Source organism: Amphiura filiformis, chromosome 14 (assembly GCF_039555335.1).
Source record: "Amphiura filiformis chromosome 14, Afil_fr2py, whole genome shotgun sequence".
Lineage (NCBI taxonomy): Eukaryota > Metazoa > Echinodermata > Ophiuroidea > Amphilepidida > Amphiuridae > Amphiura > Amphiura filiformis.
In genome coordinates, this window is record NC_092641.1 from 11338602 (window position 1) to 11359356 (window position 20755).

Sequence of the window (20755 nt, forward strand, 5' to 3'; positions counted from 1 at the left end):
TGGTTTAATAGCTTTTAATGGGGTTAAGTCCTGCAAAGGTCGAGATGAATTCTACTGTAGACATGACTGCATCATGCGCATGTCAAACGCAGGTTTTAATTAGTTAGCTCCCATCTTGCTCCAGTGCACACATGGCGACAAGTTCCTGGTTTACTATGTTTCTTAAAACTTTTTAACTAGCAAGCCAATAGACAAGCATGGGGTGGACAAAGATGGGAGAACATGAGATCATCCCATGCAAAGATGGGGTGGATTTCCTTCACACCACTTATGGCCAAAAAATATGATGTTTTAGAGGTGGTTAAGATTCTTAAAATCCAATTAAACAAAATCCCATGACAGTTCTTCTAAACATCGTCAGGAGAGATGTAACACCGGCTTGTAATTTCAAAAGCCAAAGCTAATGGATTCTTATTTATATAGGCAAATACTTACCATAAGCCAGACCGGTGTAACCCCACCTAAAATGTAAGTCAAAATGACAGAAAGAGATAAAGACTTACTCTGGCAACTCATTCAAATTTGTTCGATCTCGAACATTGATATTTGTATATGTGTATCCCGGGGGAGGCACTCGAAGAAAGTGACGTACCTCACATACGGAATGACTCCTATCTACTGTCTTTTACTGACTATACCTATTGTCTAGATATTGTCTAGACACGAGCCACAAAGGACCAAGAATTGTAACAATAGATTTTTTTTAATACAACGTTAAAGGAAGGTGACCTGATATTATTTGGAAAATCAAATTCTTAAAAACTTATGTATAACATTAACTGTTGTCCCTTATAAGCATTCATGCAAAAAATCATGTAAATGTTCATTGTAAATGCGACTAATTCTTCATGGAATTACTGACATTTAATACAGCGTAAAACGAGTAGTCTACAGTGTTTTTATTAATGATAATCATCATGATCATGTAAAAAAATGATATCAAACATGTCAAATGAAAGACCCTATTTTTCTCATTAACATACTGAAATTACTGAAGTATTACTGAGTATTTCCGAAGATATCATCAAAAAACTGCTGAATTAGTCAAAAATGTGGTATACCATATTTGAGACTAATTCGACAGTTTTTTGACGATTTCTTCGGAAATATACCGATTTGGAATGCCTAATTTCAATATGTTAATGAGAAAAATATGAGCTTTCACCTGATACCAAAATCTGCATTTTGATAGGGTAAAGTTGGGGATGAAGCTGTCAATCAGGTCACCCACCTTTAAGTGGAAGGCGCAGACAACAAATGAAATTGTGAACAAATGTGTTTTTAAAATGTTTAGATTTGTCAGCCAGCTTCCGTAGAGAAGCACTTTACTTTCTGCAGACTGTTGTTTTAATTGGATTTGTGTTTTCTAGGTTTTTTTTATGTTTCAATATTGTCTGCCAAAGTATTCTAGAATAAGTTTGGTTAGACATAGTGTTTTTATTCAATATTTAAGAGCAAACTTTTTCTACGTTGACATGGTTGACAAACTCTTGGAGTTTGCTCCAAGTCTGGGAGATAGAAGCTATTTGGCCCCAATGTAAAAATAGATACGGTATTTGAAAAAAAATCAGCATCCCTTTGTTGCCATGGTAACAGGCCTACCTTGTTTTTTGGTGATTTTAGGTTTTAAAAAAACATACTTTCTCTTATTTCACTCGTGAATATAAAGTACACACTTTGCAAAAACCGCACAAAGGTGGTAGATTTTTTTGCCCAAACGAACTTCACAGTTGAGTAACCCTAGCAATTGTCTTACAATTACCCAATTTTAATAAGTCATTGTTGCCAGATTGATACCCTGTTGCCACGTTGAAATTTCACATTTTCAGAAGTTGGAAAAACAAGAATTTTCATTTTCTTACACCCGCTCTCGAGGCGAATTATTTTTCTTCATTCTTGGTAAATATAACAATGACAGCATGCCCTTTCAGATGATAGAAGAAACACTTAGAGCCTATACAGAATTTGGGCATCACGTGACGTGAAAATATACGATCCGATTCAGAAGAAAAAACATGCTGAATATACATCTCCCTGATCAAATCGTAGAAAGGCTGGAGTTTTGTTGCCCATATTACATCTAGATACTTTTAAAACCCAACCATGTTTATCAAAACAAAATGGATGACTTTAAGGTATATACTCCTAGTCATAAAATATCTTGTACTACTTCGCTATATTCCAATGTAAAGCAATATGGTTAAAATAGTCGGGTAATAGATATAATTGCCCACAATTTCGATTAGTATTGATAGCAGTAATGTATGATTATGTCAAGGAATTAACTGGATTGGAAGGTGCCAAAAGGTCACAGTTGAGGGCCCTTTTCAAAATGGCCGCCCAAATCCAATGAAAATCATATGCATACGCTGAAATGATCACTTATAAGGTATTAACTACCAGATTTTGAATTAGTATTGTTGGCAGTAAGTATAAATAAGTCACAGTATTATTAGGAAGGTACCAGAAGGTCACAGCTGAGGGCGCTTTACAAAATGGCCGCCAAAATTGTATGAAAAGCACATGTATGCAGTTAAAATGGTCACTTATGATGTATAATATTTACCAGATTTTGATGAGTATTGCTGGCAGTAAAGTATAAATAAGTCAAGGTATTAATAGGAAGATACCAAGGTCACAGTTGAGGGCGCTTTCAAAATAACCGCCAAAATCAGACGATGGTGGCCGGCGTCATTTAATGCGGCAACAGCCAATAGCGTAAACAAAACAGACAATATGACGGCAACACTGCCTGGATGTTGGACGCAATTATTTTTCCCCGAGCCGAGGTGCGTTTTCAGCTCTATTGGCCCCGTTACGTACAGAAAAAAAAATGCACAAAATATATTTCCCAGTGCAATGTATACATTTTCACATGAAAATAAATACTTTTGGATTCAAAATGAATGTAAAGAAAAAAACTTTCTCGGGATTGAACTCAGACCGCGTGCGTGGCAGGCTAAGATACTAAACATTGCATCACGTATACATTGCTTCACACAGGGGAAATTTTCAGTATATATCATATCGTGTGTTATTCATACATAAAATTCAAAAAACAGTACTTGCAGTGAGGTGCACTGTCGCACCTCAACGGATTTAGACTGATAAAATATTGCTTGATAACATGCATACACTTTTGGAATTATTTCAGACATTTTCGTGTTTACGTGTTAAACCAATGACGACGTCAAAATTCAGTTAATCTTGCCCCCCCCGGCCAAAATCCTATGAAGTATGTTTTGGGGTCACCTCAGGAACCTAAAAAAGTTGGTTTGGTTCGGTTGGGGGCCGGGATGGGGGTGCATAGGAGGTGGCCCTAGCTCTCCTAGTATATTTCTCTTGTTTTGGATCAAACGTTTTGAAAAATAATTGAATTTTGGTGTTCTTGTTTTAAAAAGTTAGCACTAAAATTTTATTGTATGGCTCATCATGTACCGGTCACCGAGATAGTTATCATTCATTAATTATATACTTTCAAGCCCGGTCTCGGACTCGGGTCTTGGTCCCGAACCTGCCTGTCTCGGTCTTGGTCTCGGACCAGCCGGTCTTGGTCTCGGACTGCCTGGTCTCGGTCTTGATCTCGGATAGGCCAGTCTCGACTACAACACTGTTGTACACTTACCACATCATGGATATAACACAACACTGCGCACAAAGTTAAAGGTAGTGTCAGTTGTATAATTGCTTTACATTGGATTTTGGTGGCCATTTTCAACACTGACTTATTAAAATTGGGTAATTGTAAGACAATTGCTATACTGGAATACAGAGATAAAAAGACTAGTTTGCGTCTGACGTCATCTGTCAATCAAACTCGAGCACGGTTTGTTTACAAGTGTCGTGATAATATGAGTTGCTGATTATTGTTAATTTTGCACCTTCAAACATACAAACCATCTCAAAAGTTAGGTCTTTATAGTAGGAAACTTTCTTTCGCGAAGGCACCATGTCAACAATGCCCAGAAAAGTTGCTTTTTGCCTTGTAAAAGTACGTAATTTTTCACCATTTTGTGCTATTCCTTTTCTCCGATCGGCACCACATAAATCGACCTTGCTTGACAATAACGTCAGACGCAACCGCAAAGTAGTCTTTTTATCTCTGTCTTCAATTATAGGGTTACTCAACTGTAAAGTCCGTTTGGGCAAAATATCTACCATTTTGTTTTTTTTACCCATTTTGTAATTTGGGCAACAAAATTCTACAATTAAACAATTAAAGATGTATTTAACATGTTTTCTTCTATTGAATCGGATCGCATTATTTATACGTCACGTGATTCCCAAATTCTGTATAGGCCCAAAGTTTTTCTTCTATCATCTGAAAGGGCATAATGTCATTGTTATATTTACCAAGAATGAAGAAAAATAATTCACCTCGAGGGCGGGTGTAAGAACTTAAAATTGACCATGAAAATTCTTGATTTTTCAACTTCTGAAAATGTGAAATTTCAACGTGGCAACAGGGTATGAATCTGGCAACACTGACTTATTAAAATTGGGTAATTGTAAGACAATAATTGCTAGGGTTACTTAACTTTGAAGTCTGTTTGGGCAAAAAATCTACCATCTTAATGTGCGGTTTTTGCAAAGTTTGTAAAGAGAAATTATGGTGCTTTTTAACCTAAAATCAACAAAAACAAGGTAGGCTTGTTACCATGGCAACAAAGGAATGCTGATTTAGCTTCTATCTCCCAGACTAGGAACAAAAGCTAAGAGATGACGTGTCCAAGAGTTTGTCAACGTAGCAAAAAATGTGCGCTTAAGTAGTAGAGTAGTGATAAATGTAAAAATTAACCCCAACTCCCTCTCTGCTTTTTGCCTAAGTGGAAGGAAGGAAGGAAGGAAGGAAGGAAGAAAGGAAGGAAGAAAGGAAGGGTGGAAATTGCGTCACCAATAATATTTGATGGTCTTTATTTTTAATTTACTTCTTTGAATGTTAATCGCGGCGTCACTTAGCATCACCTGATCAACGATAATGTCGTCGATGGCTAGACGTTACCCCGTTTCCGTCTTAAACCGTGCAGGGGCACTCAACACAAATGACTATGTATGCTCCCTCCAGGAAAAAAGTTTTTGGGCGAAAGTCTCCTGAATCTTAGAAAAAGGGAGTTCTGAGAGACCCTTGATTTTGGTATTTTTAGCTTTAAATGACCAATGGTGATTTTTCAGGCGATTTTCAACCAGAAAGCCCAACAAAACTCTTAATTTTGACTGTACGCAACTGCTCCAAAAGACCCCTTTAACTTCTTCGCAGCTCCAAAAGACCCCCTTCTACCGGTACGCCGTCAGTCCCCAAAGACTCACCACTTCAAAATTCCGGGGGAGCATACCCATCAAAAATGTATGATTTTACCCACCCCGGCTTGATTATAGACCATTGTCTGGCGCCCTCTATGTTATATAGTGACGAATTTCCGTCAGCAAATGCATCTTCGTTGCGGACCAGACTGACAAAACAACTCACCAATCCCAGCATCCGTTGATATTCACTAGAGTTGGCGTGATTTGTGGGTAAATGATAATTATATCGTTCAATTCAGCAACCTCGTTGTATCCCGTCTTTCTAGCGTATATCTCTTTCAGGAAAATCCTGAATGAAATGATCAAAAACAAAAACACTATAGGCCTAAGGGACCGTGCACAAACACTTGTAAGGGGGGCCTGATACAAAAAAGGGGGGCCCTGAAATTTTTTGACCCTCCTAAGGGGGGGCCTGAAAAAATGGCCACAAATTTTTCTGGGAAAATTGAGTTTATATGCTTTTATATGGGGTTGACCGATAATTTTCATGTCAAAAAGGGGGGGCCCTGAAATTTTCGAGGTCTGTAAAGGGGGGGGGGGGCCCGAAAAATTTTCGCGATAAAATTTGTTTGCATCAGGCCCCCCTCTTACAAGTGTTTGTGAACGGTCGCTAAGCTTGTCTGGATTTATGATAAAATGCGCTACGCACAGACATGAACCACAAGCCTTGGCACACTTTACAGGAATTCGCTGAACACTGTAGTTAAGGGGTCTCCCCGACCCCGTCAGTCCAAACTACCGTCAGTCCGAACTACCGTCAGTCCGAATTTTTAGGGTTAGAGTTACCTAACCCGGTTCGTACTGACGGTGTTTAGGACTGACTGGGTGTACCCGTAGTTAAGACTCAGCATAAACCATTTAGCAACAACATGGAGTTCGGCTCCGAAGAGAACGCCATATAGGCCTACATATAGGCCTACTATAGTAAACCATCGCACCCAGCGCCCCCCCCCCCCCTTAATATACGGATAACCGTAATGCAATAAGCAGTTTGTTCTTTGCCTTAACTCAATTATTTCACGAGAACAAACAGGGACTGCGCGACGCAAAACACCGGGCACTAACCAGCTAACGGTAATTCAAAGTTATAAGAGTGGAGGTAGAACTTATTGAATGACCCTCGTATTTAGTGACATACCTTCCTTGGGTACAGCCATGAAGTACGACATGAACTTTACAGTCTGAAATAATAAATATCTCATAATAATTATTATACATATGTATATTAAAGTCTAGAGAAATATACACGGAGTGCCTGGGGTATCCAAAAACATGTGTATGGGGATATGGCGATTCGTCTCTGAAGCCCAGTGGTTGACATGATTGACAGCCGATTCATCCAAAGCTTACTGTCGTTTTATCTTTTCTATTTCGGGAGCTCTATTGTTCAGAAACGAAAACGCAAGGGATTATGTGAGTTGATCTGTTCCTTGAATTCACTGTTAAGTTTGAAGTACCAATCAGCTTATTTCAATAGAGATGGATGCCTGTTGTATAAGACAAGGTTATGGAGCACCCACAGTGTGTGGAAGACCGGTGTTTTTAGTGGTCTAGCGCCCCTTTCGCTGGTCAATGAATCGGCCATTTCAAATGTTTAGTTTTAGTTTTGGTTTTGGTTTTGGTCACGTGGTTTCCTATTATCCTGCCTAACCACTTGAGTCACAAGATATCGAACTCTTTGTTTCTACCTTTTGTTAAAAACTGAACATTTGTATAAGGCAGATTCGGTTTTCGTTTCAGTTTCTTATAAGTGGTATGAAGAAGAAAATTACAGGGTTTGAAGTTACCTGATCTAAGTATACAAAAGAAATGTTTAAATTTACGAGCAGAGAAGTCGAACAAAGCAGTCTACATTTGAAAGCATTGATTTAGTTTGAAAGCATTGACTTGAGACTACGAAATAACCTTAGCTTATTTCACTGTGAAAATATATAGACCATCGAAATATTTCCACAGACATTACAATAGACACTTGACAGATTATACACTTGAGTGATATAATAGACACTTCAGTGATATGAACAATATTATACTCAACTCTATTTATGTGCATGTCGCATGACGGAAGATAGACTATGGACTTTTGATTTTAAACGGGATTTTGAACGGGCAAAGTCCCTAACACTCACACTGTCAATCATACTTGTTTATCAATCAAATTTAACCGCAAGCAAATACAAGACGCGTTCATGCACTTATTGACGCGTTCATGCAATTACACAACACAAAGGCGGGGTAGGCCACATACTTGTGTACCATGTAGTTATTAATGGTAATGACAGGTACCCGGAGGATTTAAACCATAACGAGATCGGGGCGACCAATCACAAGCCAGATCCATTTAAAGATGCATTACATCATGGCCAATTTTAGTAGGCCAGATTTCCGACAATCTCATCCATAGAAGCTCATAGACAGCCGTGTTAAGCATGAAAACCGCAATCCAATGTCAGTAGTCCACTTGGGAAGCTAACAAACAGAGGGAGTAGGGTGACTGAAAAGAACAGATGTGAAAATCTATCAATTGTGCACACATAAATCAGAGTTTTAAGCTTAAAATACAATATCCAGAGTATGCACAATGGGCAAGTGGACTACGGTGTAGTCTAGACGGAAGATCAATATCATAGAAAGCTGGTTTAAATTGACTTTTATTCAATTTATTTATTTATTTGGGTATCGCATGATGTGATAGGCCTAGACCTAGAGTAAAAGAAAGATGGAGAAGAAAGAGAGAAGAGATCGTCAGGGAAAGAGGGTGTGTGGGGTGTGTGTGGGGTTAAGGGTATGGGAGAAAGAGAAACAGAGGGGAGAGAGCATTGAAAGTGGGGAGGGGAAGAGGAGAGCTCAAGAGTGGAGTGGAATAATAGGGAAGAGTCGATATCGAGTGTGGGGATGCGGGAGGGGGGAGGGAGGAGGTTATAGGTGGCGGAGGGAGCATAGGTAAGAGGTATGGTTTGTGCTTTCTGGGGAATAAACAATTCATAATCAAATCATCTACATCATCATGCATCGTTTATATTTCAGACAAATAAGCAAAACACCCCCCCCCACCCCTCAATATATGGACATGATTTCTACATGTAGGCCTCGTAGAACTCGGTGTAATTATAAGGTGTCATGAAAGTGTGCCACCTACGACAGAGAGCATCAACTGTCGCCCGCGTTGATAGATATCCGATTATGAAAATGTTAGCACAATAGGCTATTATATACGTATGGTTAATAGGCCATTATACTTTTAGTTATATATACCCTCTTGTGTCCTCCCAGCACAATAGTGTTATGATTGCAGACCAGTTCGTCTCCACTTTTAATCCCTTGATTTTTGGTTTCTGAACAAAAGAGAAACCAAAACTAATGATTTGAAATGAGGGAATGACAAATAATATACATTTAAAATAGATTTGAATCTGGCAATTTTGCCTGAAGCAATTATCGGATTACCAATTCCAATGAAAGAAATCCAATTAGTTTCACTTCAACGCACTTCTTTGGTGTTGCATATTACCAAGTTTTAAGGTGTATTTGGGACGAAAATAATTCCCCGTTTCATCTCTACATAATCATATGACCGATTTTTGCGCGATTGCACGAACAAATATACGTAATTCTTGGCAACACTGATTACTAGTGATTAATGTATATTTCTACGCTGGGCAATTTTCACGAGCTACTCCCGCCTAGGCTGAAGTACCTATACACCGAACGCAAGTCAATTGAAGCCGTACAATTTATCGCGAATTTACGACCGTAAAATTTAGACACTTCTTTTATCTAGATTAGCATCAACCCTCTCATCTCACGTTTGTCATGTCAGAAATTAACATAACTCCCCCCGAAACCGAAACGATTATCTTCGTTCAACTTTTCTGTAGGCAACAAAAGACTAGAATAAAAAGGATTGTTCACACGTACCATATCATGCTAACACTTCAAAATAACAATGAGATCCGAAACTGAAAACTGAAACAGAAACAGAAAAGATAAACCGACGGTTACCGTCGTTTTATCTTTTCTGTTTCTGTTTTGGTTTCAGGTTTCGGTTTCGGATCTCATTGTTATTTTGAAGTGTTAGCATGGTACGTGAACAATCCTTTATTCTAGTCTAGTCTTTGTTGACTACAGAAAAGTTGAACGAAGATAACATCTGTTTCGGTTTCGGGAGTTATGTTAATTTCTGACATGAAAAACATGAGATGAGAGGGTTGATGCTAATCTAGACAAAAGAAGTGTCTAATTTTACGGTCGTTAATTCGCGATAAATTTTACTGCTTCAATTCGTCGCTGTTTTGACATACTGTCGTATGACGATTTTTGGGCAAAATGAGTTATATAAACTTTCAAAATCTGTGAATGAAACTCTATATATTCACAACGTTTGTAATTAGGTAATGAGATATGGCACTAATTAGTGTGATACGACATGGTTTTTGATGTAACACCCCCCCCCCCCCCCGAAAACGTCATTCTGTATTTTGACATACAGTCGTATCATGATACGTCGTCATAGGCCACCGTGTAACTGTAGTTGCCTATTATTTTGACATACTGTCGTATCACAATGTCGTATCATTATTAATACATAGGTTATCAAATTGTGCATATTTTGGCATACTATCGTATGAGTTTGCAGATTAATTACTTCTAATTAGTGAATGAATAAACAGTTTGTATTATGTTGAGAACAAAGACAGATATATTATTGATTATATTCTTTGATAATAATAAACGTATTTTACTTTGGTGCTCTCCAGTGGGTCTTCAAAAATTGGAAAAACTTTAAATGCGATTTTCTCAAAACGGCATTTTTCGTCATACGACAGTATGTCAAAACAGCGACGAATTGACTTGCGTTGGGTGTATAGGTACTTCAGCCTAGGCGGGAGTAGCTCGTGCAAATAGCCCAGCGTAGAATTATACATTAATATACATTAATCAATAGTAATCAGTGTTGCCAAGAATTACGTATACTTGTTCGAGCAATCGCGCAAAAATCGGTCATATGATTATGTAGAGATGAAACGGGGAATTATTTTCGTCCCAAATACACCTTAAAACTTGGCAATATGCAACACCAGAGAAGTACTATTCTGTACTCACATAAAGATATTGAAAGTAAATATCAATTAATTAATAATGAATTGAAAGAAATTAGTAATTGGTTTAAGTCGAACAAACTATCGGTAAATGCAAGTAAAACAAATTACATGGTTTTGGGTACACCACATATGACATCAAAAATAAACTCAACTGTGTGTGATGTATCTCCTGAGATCATTTTAGATGAGTCAGTTCTGGAACGGGTTACTAATACAAAATTCCTGGGTGTGATTATTGATGAATGTTTGACGTGGAAATACCATATAAACTGTATAGCAAAAACCATCTCGCGAAATATTGGAGTTATGAACAAACTTAAATTTTATGTACCTGATCGTATCCTGTATTCTCTATATTGTACTCTTGTTTTACCTTATTTAAATTACGGAATATTGATTTGGGGTGATACGTGTAAAACATACTTGGATAAAATTATGAAATTACAGAAATGGGCTGTGAGGACAATAGCAAATAGTCATTATAGAAGCCACACTGCTCCCTTATTTGCCAAATACAATATTTTAACTCTTGCAGACACCTACAAACTTGAATTGGGGGTATTTATGTACAAGTACAGTAATAATGAATTACCGGGCGTATTTGATGGCTTCTTTACACTACGTTCCAATATTCATAATTACCAAACGAGAAACGCAGATAAATTCAACTTAATGAAGAACAACAAAACATTTACTGACCATGCCATTCGTACTGCTGGTCCAATATTATGGAATTCATTGCCAAATTCAATAAAAACGGCAAATTCATTGAAACATTTCCGTAAGATATATAAACGTGACTTGATCTCAAAATATGATTAATTCTTGAGCATTGTGTTTCTCGTTTGTTTGTTATGCTTTGTTTTGTTTTTTACTTTTTTTGATGGTAACATTTCTTTGTTAAGGGGGTGACTTCCTCTGGCCTTACTGGCCTTCTGGTCATCCCTCCATAATTCGTTTGTTTGATATTGCCTTTGTTTTTTAAAATATATACTGTGTGATTTCATGTGAATTATGGGAAAATAAAATATCTTGTATCTTGTATCTTGTACGTTGAAGTGAAACTAATAGGATTTCTTTAATTGGAATTGGTAATCTGATAATTGCTTCAGGCAAAATTGCCAGACTCAAATATATTTTAAATGTATTATTTGAGAAAGTGGGGATGATGAGACGAGGAGATGATCGGATGGAGGAGAGGAGAGGAGAGGAGAGGAGAGGAGATCGTGAGAAGAGCAGGGAGGATTTTATTCCGTTTATTTTAATTTTTCCACGTTGATCATAGGACTACTGCTAAAACAGTGAGAGGGGGAGAAGGGTAAAGGAAATTCAACATCCAATATAATTCAGATATCCACATAATTCAACAGATGGCACATGTGAGAGTTGGGGAGGAGGAGAGACATACAGACTAGAAAGAGAAGAAAGCGAGAGGAGAAGAGGCATGGGTCCTTTTTTTAAATGTCACAGTAATATAGACCATAATGACATCAAATTTGCGTTCGGACCTGATGTAGGCCTATCCTGCCTAGTTAAATGAGAGACATGAGTAAGATTGCCCACTTGAAGCGCCAGTGTTGCATATAATTGACTTATCCAAACTTTATTGACAGACATAAGTGTGATTGACAGCACCTATTATTACCTCTTGAAATGAGAAGCATGATGCCCCAAACGTAACAATGAAGTCAACTTACACACCATCTCACTTAATCCCTTGCGTTTTCGTTTCTAAACAATAGAGCTCCCGAAACAGAAAAGATAAAACGACAGTTAGTCTGGGATGATGTTCGACCAATCAGAAAAGACGTACTATGAGGTTGTCTCCCATGATTTACATTACGCGACTCGCCGAGTAGCGAAGTCGATAACGCCTTCTAAAGTCAGCATAAGATAAACGGACTGTTTATAACTACGTACCTTCGTCAATATGAGAACAGAACGATTTTTAAACATCCTCGAACATTTTGTTCTACTTACATGAGGATGCGATTGCACCCTCTATAGTCAGCATAATACAAAGGGACAATTTATATATATCTAGGGTTCGTAAGTATACGAAAATTAAAAAAATGGACTCGGATATTATACTTACTAGAAGATGTGCTGCGACATGCGGACGGAATATAAGCATAGCCAATATTATCCATGCTATATAATTTTGGATTTCTACCTGGTAAGAACTCAGATTGGTCAAATGTCAGGAACTGGTTAAAACAGTGATGTTAGAGAGAAAAGTATTAGGTTGGCATATTATTTCATGATTTCATAACCAAGATAAATCGGGTTTGTGCATAAAGCCGAATGACAGCTTACTAAAAAAAGAGAGATTTGAATCACAATATAGTAATTTTATCCCGATGGGTTCATTTTAACCATAACTTGGTGTCAAATAGTTTGGCCATGTTTGTGGGGTTAAAATCGACCCTTTTTAGTCGGTGCCTAGTTGATTATAGGGATAACCTTGATTGTTTAACTGTGTGCTGTCATTTATCGTGATCCATGAAAGTTAGGGACAGTTCACAAACACTTGTAAGGGGGGGCTGATGCAAAAAAAATTTATCGCAAAATTTTTCGGGGCCCCCTGTACAGACCTAGAAAATGTCAGCCCCCCCTTTTTTGACATGAAAATTATGAGTCAACCCCATAGAAAAGCATATAAACTCAATTTTTCCAGGAAAATTTGTGGTCATTTATTTCAGCCCCCCCCCTTAGGAGGGTCAAAAAATTCAGGCCCCCTTTTTGCATCAGCCCCCCCCCAACAAGTGTTTGTGAACGGTCCCTTATACGAGTAACCGAAAATGGGCTATTCCATATCAATTCCACACTACCCCTATGGAAGGTTATAGAATAGAAACATCTTCCACAAGGAAAAGGGTGTGTGAATTTCAAATGGAATGAACACATAAAGCAACTCCACTTGCATTTCATACACCCTCTGAATATTCCACAGTGGGAGGGTGAGTTTCAAATAGAGTGGGTTAGTGTTATAATGAAAGACAGAGATAAAAAAAGACTAAATCGCGTCTGACGTCAGGGCAAGGGCGCGCCGTGATTGGTTGCCGACCTGCGCAGTACAGCATTTTCTGTCTAGTTGTCAGAATTTCAGACGCGAACTAGTCTTTTTATCTCTGTCTTTCATTATAGTGTTGATTCCCAGATAAGTGTGCTTTCCGTTTGAAATTCCCCCCCCCCCCCTGTGGAAAACAGGAGCGTAGCAAGGAGGAACGGGGGGGGTCAAATTTCCCTCACATAAATTTTCCAGGGGTAAAAATGGTGACGACAAAGTGCAAAGTGTCCTTAAAATGACTAAAAATGACTAACAAATTGACAAATGGGGACGAAAATTTGGCTTTGCCCCTCATACTCAAATCCTGGCTACGCTATTGGAGGAAGGTTTTATCCAACGGCATGTATATTATGTCTTAACAAGCAGTTTAGGCCAGAAAAAAAGGTTTGTCTCAAAGCTCGCGCGCGCATTTGTAAATTCGTGAGATTTGGAAAAAAAAGAAATGCGGAATTTGTTTTTATTAAAAAAAAAAAAAAGAAAAATTAGTTTTTCCAGAAAAATTCGGCGAAAATCAGATTTTTTTCTCCAAATATTATGAAAAAAGTCGGGAAAAAAAATCGCATTTCGCATTTGTTTTCAAACCACTCGTGAGCTTTGAGACAAACCATTATTTTTTTTTTTTTTTTTTCAAAAAAGAATTTATCTCAATAAAAAACATCTAAATGAAATCCTGGGCATTACATATGATTAGCGTCTCAAATAATATAACTTACAATGCCATACAGTGGTACTTCGCCAGTAGGTTTCTGAAATCATTAATGAGAGAATAGATTATAATCGGGGATTTTTGCGGCGATCTGACATAACTTTACTTCACCTTTCCACATACAAAAATAAATCAAGCTGACGCGGCTTATATATTTATTTTGAAGGCCTCAGATTGCACCGTTTGCACAGTATTTTTATGGGACATGAAAGCACATCAGACACATCAAATTGCATTCTGAATACGAGGAATGCCTTTCTGATATCCAATATTAACGATATAATACACATTTTATAGCAAATTATTGAAAATTGGTATTGTTTTATTTTTCATATTTAACAGTAAAATTTATAAATCTATTGACATGTACTTAAAGTGAATGTAGCTGGGATGAAAAGCCGACGATCATTTGAAAAATTTTGACCTTTCGTATTGATGATAAACATTTTTTAATGTCAAACTATCCATTTTTAATAATTTGTCATAGAATTTGTACTTATATCGCGAATTTCAAAAAATAAAAATAATTTGATATCAGAAGGACATTCTTCGTGTTCAGAATGCGATTCGATATGTCTGATGTGCTCTCAGGCCCCACGAAAATACTGTGCAAAGGTGGGTGACAGACCCCTTCAGTGGTATTAAAAGCAACAATATTTTTAGGAAGATAAAGACATTTGTTGGCAAGCCGAAATTGGCAAACAATTTGTGGCAAATATTATAAGCAAGAAAAATTCGAGAAAAAAATAGAATTTGAAGTAGGTTATTACTATTTTCATAATATCATATCATATTTTTCCCAATCTTTCACCACAGGTGATCTACCAGATGACTGACTCACAGCCAACATAACTGCCATTTACAGAAAAAGAGGGAATACAAACGTGCAAACTAGTATAGGCATGTTTCTTTAGCTTCAGTCATGTAAACGTATTGAACATACTTATTATTTTCCACCATATTATGTGTCACCTAAAAAACCATAGTATCTTTTCAAATTTTCAAAATGGTTTTAAATCTGGACATTCTTGCGAATCTCAACTTATCATTACAATAGAAGATCTCGCACACAACCTAGACAATAATTGGCAGACTGATGTTCCAATATTGGACTTTCAGAAAGCTTTTGTGGTTCCTAATCATCAGTGATTGCTGCAAAGATTGAATTTCTACGGAATATGAGGTCGCCTTTTGGATTGAAAAATGGTAAACATCAAGAACGCAGAGAGGATAGTCGTAGACGGTGAAACTTCAGACGCAGCACAGGTTAAATCTGGAGTGCGCCAAAGAACTGTTCTAGGCCCCTTCATGTTCCTCATTTACATTAAGGGGGTACTATACACCCCTGGCAAATTTTGATTTTATTGATCAAATATTGGTTTTCCCTCATTTTTGACTGTAACTCCACAACTGTTGCCTGTGCTGAAATAAAATTTCCACTACAGGAGTTGTAGTCCTTGCCCCTATAATATACAGATCTTACTTGTCACCAATGCGCTACAATTTTTGAGAAAAATGCAAAAATAGGCACAAACTTGGGCAGGGGTGTAGTACCCCCTTAATGACATTGCAGACCATATTGACAGTTTTACCAGGATTAGATTATTTGCAGGCGATTGTCTCCTATAGGCTACAGAGTCATCCAATCACCTCAACATACAGAAATACTACAGACAGAAGGATCTTATCTTTCTTTGTAATTGGGCCGAAAAATGGCAAATGAAATTTAATACCGCCAAATGCAAAATTGTCAGGATTACAACCAAAAAGCACCCACTTATCATATCGTACAACATATGTAATCGACTGGAACATGTCTCTAATCATCCTTATCTAGCTAGGTAGAAATCTCTTCATAATCTTAAAGCAGTATTCAGACTTTTTATTGTACGTACAATATTGTATGCAACATATCTACGTTGTTTAATCTATTGCCATTCTATTTCCAGTAATGTTTAAGTTCTAACGAATGTTTGATGACCTAAAATCGATAATATATTTCTACTAGATATTACATGTAACATATTATCGATTTTTCGTCATCAAACATTCGTTAGAACTTAAACATTACTGGAAATAGAATGGCAATAGATTAAATAACGTAGATATGTTGCATACAATATTGTACGTACAATACTCGAAGTCTGTGGAGCGCTTTGAACGTTTGGACAGTATTTATTGTGGGACATTAGAGCACATCAGACATATCGAATTGCATTCTGAATACGAAGAATGTCCTTCTGATATCAAATAATTTTGATTTTTGAAATTCGCAATGTAATACACATTTTATGGCAAATCATTAATTGATATTTTTGATATTTAACAGTACTTGAAGTAAACTTTATAAATCTGGTGATTTATACTTAAAGTGTATGTAGGTGGGATGAAAAACCGACGATCAATTGAAAATTTTGACCTTTCGTATTGAAGATATGGATTTTTTCCACACCAAAACAAATTAGGTCTTTTGGAGGAAAAAAATCCATATCTTCAATATGAAAGGTTAAATTTTTCAATCGATCGTCGGCTTTTCCTTCCAGCTACATACACTTTAAGAATATGTCATTAGATTTATAAAATTTACTTCGAGGACTATTTTATATCAAAAATGTGAAAAATATCAAATTTTAATAATCTGTCATAAAATTTGTATTATATCGTGAATTTCAAAAATTAAAATTATTTGATATCAGAAAGACATTCTTCGTATTCAGAATGCAATTCGATATGTCTAATGTGCTCTCATGTCCCACAACAAATACTGTCGAAACACTCAAAACGCTCATTCCAGATCCCTTAAATGGATCAATAATAATTTGTGTCATGGACCCCTTGGCTCCTATGTAGTTCTTGGTGACAAACAGAGCAGCTCTCTCCAATCTTTCGTCTGTTATTGTATGCGGATCCCATACAGCACAGGCAAACTCTAAATTACGATAGCGAAGTATCGATGCAGCATAGACGTTCGATCCTAAGATCGAACACGTTGAGCTGTGGGGCCTCGAATATATAATTTGACACCGAATTAAAAAGACTAGTTATACGTCCTGTCAACGAGAAAATGCGCACGTCTATAATACCCAATCACGCCGCACCTGACGTAGACGCAACTAGTGTCTTTAATTATGTCTTGGATTATCTTGGATTATACCTTTAAGTCTCCATAGATGTGATTCAGTATTGCAAACGCTTGGTGGTAGTTACAGTTGTTGATGTATGGGGATTGCTCCACGTCGCACGGGTTTCCGAAGAAATTCGTTATCTATTGTGTATGAATAAAATATCCTTTTTAAATTAAATCTTAAAACCCTGAATTAAGACCCTTAATAACAATTGCATTTATCATGTTTATGCACATGATACAGTGACGTCATTCAGAATAGTGAGTTATGGATCTTAATGTCGTGCGGGGACCGCGCCCAATTTCGGCATTTGTTTTAAACTGACAGTGTGATTTCATACTGACGAACCCTGGCTGCGAGGGGCGGTCAATAAGTTCGTAGAACAAGGTACTTGACAGAGTGCTAGCCAAATTCGTTCTATCTAACTCTTGAACATGTTCACTGCATACATCAATGCACCCGTCGCAACTTTTCTTGAAACCTTTTATGTCAACAAAATGGAAGTCTTCCCATTGGTCTATTAGCCATTCTTCGGTGAAGGCTCACCACGGCATTTATCACCAGCAAAGCTGATATTATGAAGGTAGGACTTACAATTCTTAAATAGATTTCACTTACTGGAGGCCATGTCTGCCTAGCAAACACAAAAACGTTTTTAAAACGTTTTAAATAAGTTACATTTTGGTTTAGGTAAAAACGTTTTAATAACATTAAAATGTCGGGTTATATAAAGGTCATGAAAACACACTACAGCAATATTTTTAAAATGTTTTCAAAAATGTTATTGTAAACTATTTTTGCAAACAGTTTTGCCAAATATTTTGCCAACACGTAAATAATATTATGTTAAAGTATTTCCCCCCCAGCAAACACATAAATGTTCTTAAAATGTTTTCTTCAAAACGTTTTAAAACGTTATTGCAAATATTTTGGGGAAACATTTTTCGCAAAATATTTTTTCAACCCCAAAAACAACATTCTGTTTAGAATGTTTTGTATCATGTTTAAAAAAAATGTTTTTGGAATGTTATTAAAACGTTTTTATACCCTTTATATGACCTGACATTTAAACGTTTTCTGTAAAACATTTTGTGTTCGTTGGGCAGTAGATTATTAAAAAAATGTCTTTCAATGTTATGAAAATGTTTTATACCCTTAATATACCCTTTATATAACCCGATATTTAAACATTTTCTGACAACATTTTATAACTTTTTTCGAATGATGTCGAAAACGTTTTGTGTTTGCTGGGTGGACTACAATATGGTTGCTTTATTTTACTAACCACTCTGTTGTGAATGGCAGCTTGTCAAACTAAGAATAGGGTACACTACATAATCCGATAACATTCCCATTCCAACCACCAACCTTCTAAATTTCACTTATTGGTTTGCCTCAATTTTGCTATCAAAATTGTATGATAAATGTCTATGATTGTACTTTCCTTTATGGCAAATGATCTATCATCAAGACTCTCACTGAATCTCAGAAAACAGCGATGAATGTCTTGCACTATGGTGACCGGGTGATGATCTTCTTAGGGGTGGGAGATCCAGGTGCTTCCACTGAATGGACTCATAATTCCAATGGTTATTATTTGTCTTATCACCTTTGGTCACTATATAAATGAAACTTGTCTCGGTCCTCATTTTAAGTATATAGAATATATGAATTCATTTTGTATTATATTTGTTGTAGTATACTTAAGATATTTTACTGTTCAGCGCATTGGGATATGTTCTTGTATGTAATGCGCTTTATAAAAGTGTTTTATTATTATTATTATTATTATTACTATTATTATTATTATTATTATTATTATTATTATTATAGAAGGTGTGGTCCTGATTATCTCAACTGGTATCAATTTTGTTCATGAAGATTCTGGGACCCCATCTAGAATGCACCCTGGAAAACCAAATGTTAATGGATTTATGTTGAAAACGCTTTCATCAGAGTTGCCATATTTTGTGACTATCTCATCTTTCTTGTTTGGTTCTTTATTCATTACCAATGCCACTGTACCAGCACGTATATCATTAGAGGTGACGCAGTAAGTCATTTGGACCTTGGATGATCTTCATGGACGCTCATTCCATCCTTGAGGTCTATGGTCCATTTCCTTGCTGTTGAATATCAAGGACTTCATCACCATTTACAGCAACTATACATTGTTAAATTTCATTTGAGTTTTCACTACCATCGGGAAAAAAATCCACGATGACCCTGTGTTCACTTCTGGTAGTACCTGTGAATTCAAGGAGGTAGGTTTCCTCTGAAGAGCGTCCTGCCCATATACAGTGATGCAAATAATCCAATATTTTTGCAGTAACGTCTTGAAGGAACAAGCTTTCAAATGACCAAATTCATTACCGTGCAACAAAGAAGCATATACCTTGTTCTATGAACTTTTTGTCCGCCCTCGTAACTTTAAATCGTCCTTTGGTATTACACTAATCATATAGAGGGTGACAAAAATATTTTACCAAGGGTAATGTCCTCCTCACCCCCCCGATTACGCACTTGTGCCACGCCTTACTTCACCTCTTACCATTGCATGTCCAGCCATCATTGAATAATTCGTCATAAAAGTTGGTGTTGTGACGAAATAGCGGTAATATTCCTCCACCTTCTGAACAACACCTACAGGACAGACGATAAAGGTGGCATTAGTATTAGCATAATACGTCGTAAGGTTTAGGGTTTGACTTACACCACATTTCGCCATACTGCATTCTAGAAACGCTTGCTGTTAGAATAAGACAAATTTTAATGCTAATTTATTGCACATTCTGAAGCGTGGTAATCTTTTTAAAATAACCGAGTGAGAGGGTTTTCAAGAAAATGTTTTTCCTGTCAAAACTGAAGCATCCTCTGTATAAAAGAAAATATGAATATTAACTGCACATCATATATAACGATTCGTGATACCCAATTGTAGCACATTTGATGTCGTTTAAGAGGCAGAGATTTTTATTTCAATTTTATATACGCCAAAATATTTTTTTAATTGAGCAAGAATAAGGATAGAAAAAACGTTGAAAATTCTATGTGAATATTACATTAGACCCAACCAAAGATTACTGTTTCGTTTTTATGATAATCTAATCTTTTATTTCCTGAAAAAACATTAAGGGTCTAATGTCGATTATTCACATACTTGATCAAAACATCGAACGTTTATACAAGAAAAATGGTAGGTTCCTCTATAGTATTTTACTGACCATGGAAATGTACTGACACACGAGCACGTGTCAAAATCGATATAATGTATTGTCCATATAGACGCCCATTTATCATGTTTATTGTTGAATTTTTTTGTATAGGCCTATAGAACACGCATCAGTTAACAACAATTGAGCGCTAATAATACACATTAATGTTTTTAGGTAAATAAAATTCCAAAATATGGTACGTTTTCTGCCTTTGCTTGTCACGTGGCCTATGT

At 36.7% G+C, this 20755-nt stretch overlaps 1 protein-coding gene across 1 annotated transcript in view; it reads right to left on the minus strand.

The window, feature by feature from the left end:
- The window catches only part of LOC140169694 (poly(3-hydroxybutyrate) depolymerase-like), a 40250-nt gene that overhangs the window by 1235 nt on the left and 18260 nt on the right, over window positions 1-20755 (minus strand). Inside the window, exons 4-10 of the mRNA XM_072192992.1 lie at window positions 19859-19950; window positions 17337-17447; window positions 14190-14222; window positions 12502-12613; window positions 6443-6485; window positions 5468-5593; window positions 436-461 (exon numbers count right to left, since the gene is read on the minus strand). Coding sequence (XP_072049093.1) covers window positions 436-461; window positions 5468-5593; window positions 6443-6485; window positions 12502-12613; window positions 14190-14222; window positions 17337-17447; window positions 19859-19950 — 543 coding nt within the window. The remainder of the gene's footprint in view (window positions 1-435; window positions 462-5467; window positions 5594-6442; window positions 6486-12501; window positions 12614-14189; window positions 14223-17336; window positions 17448-19858; window positions 19951-20755) is intronic.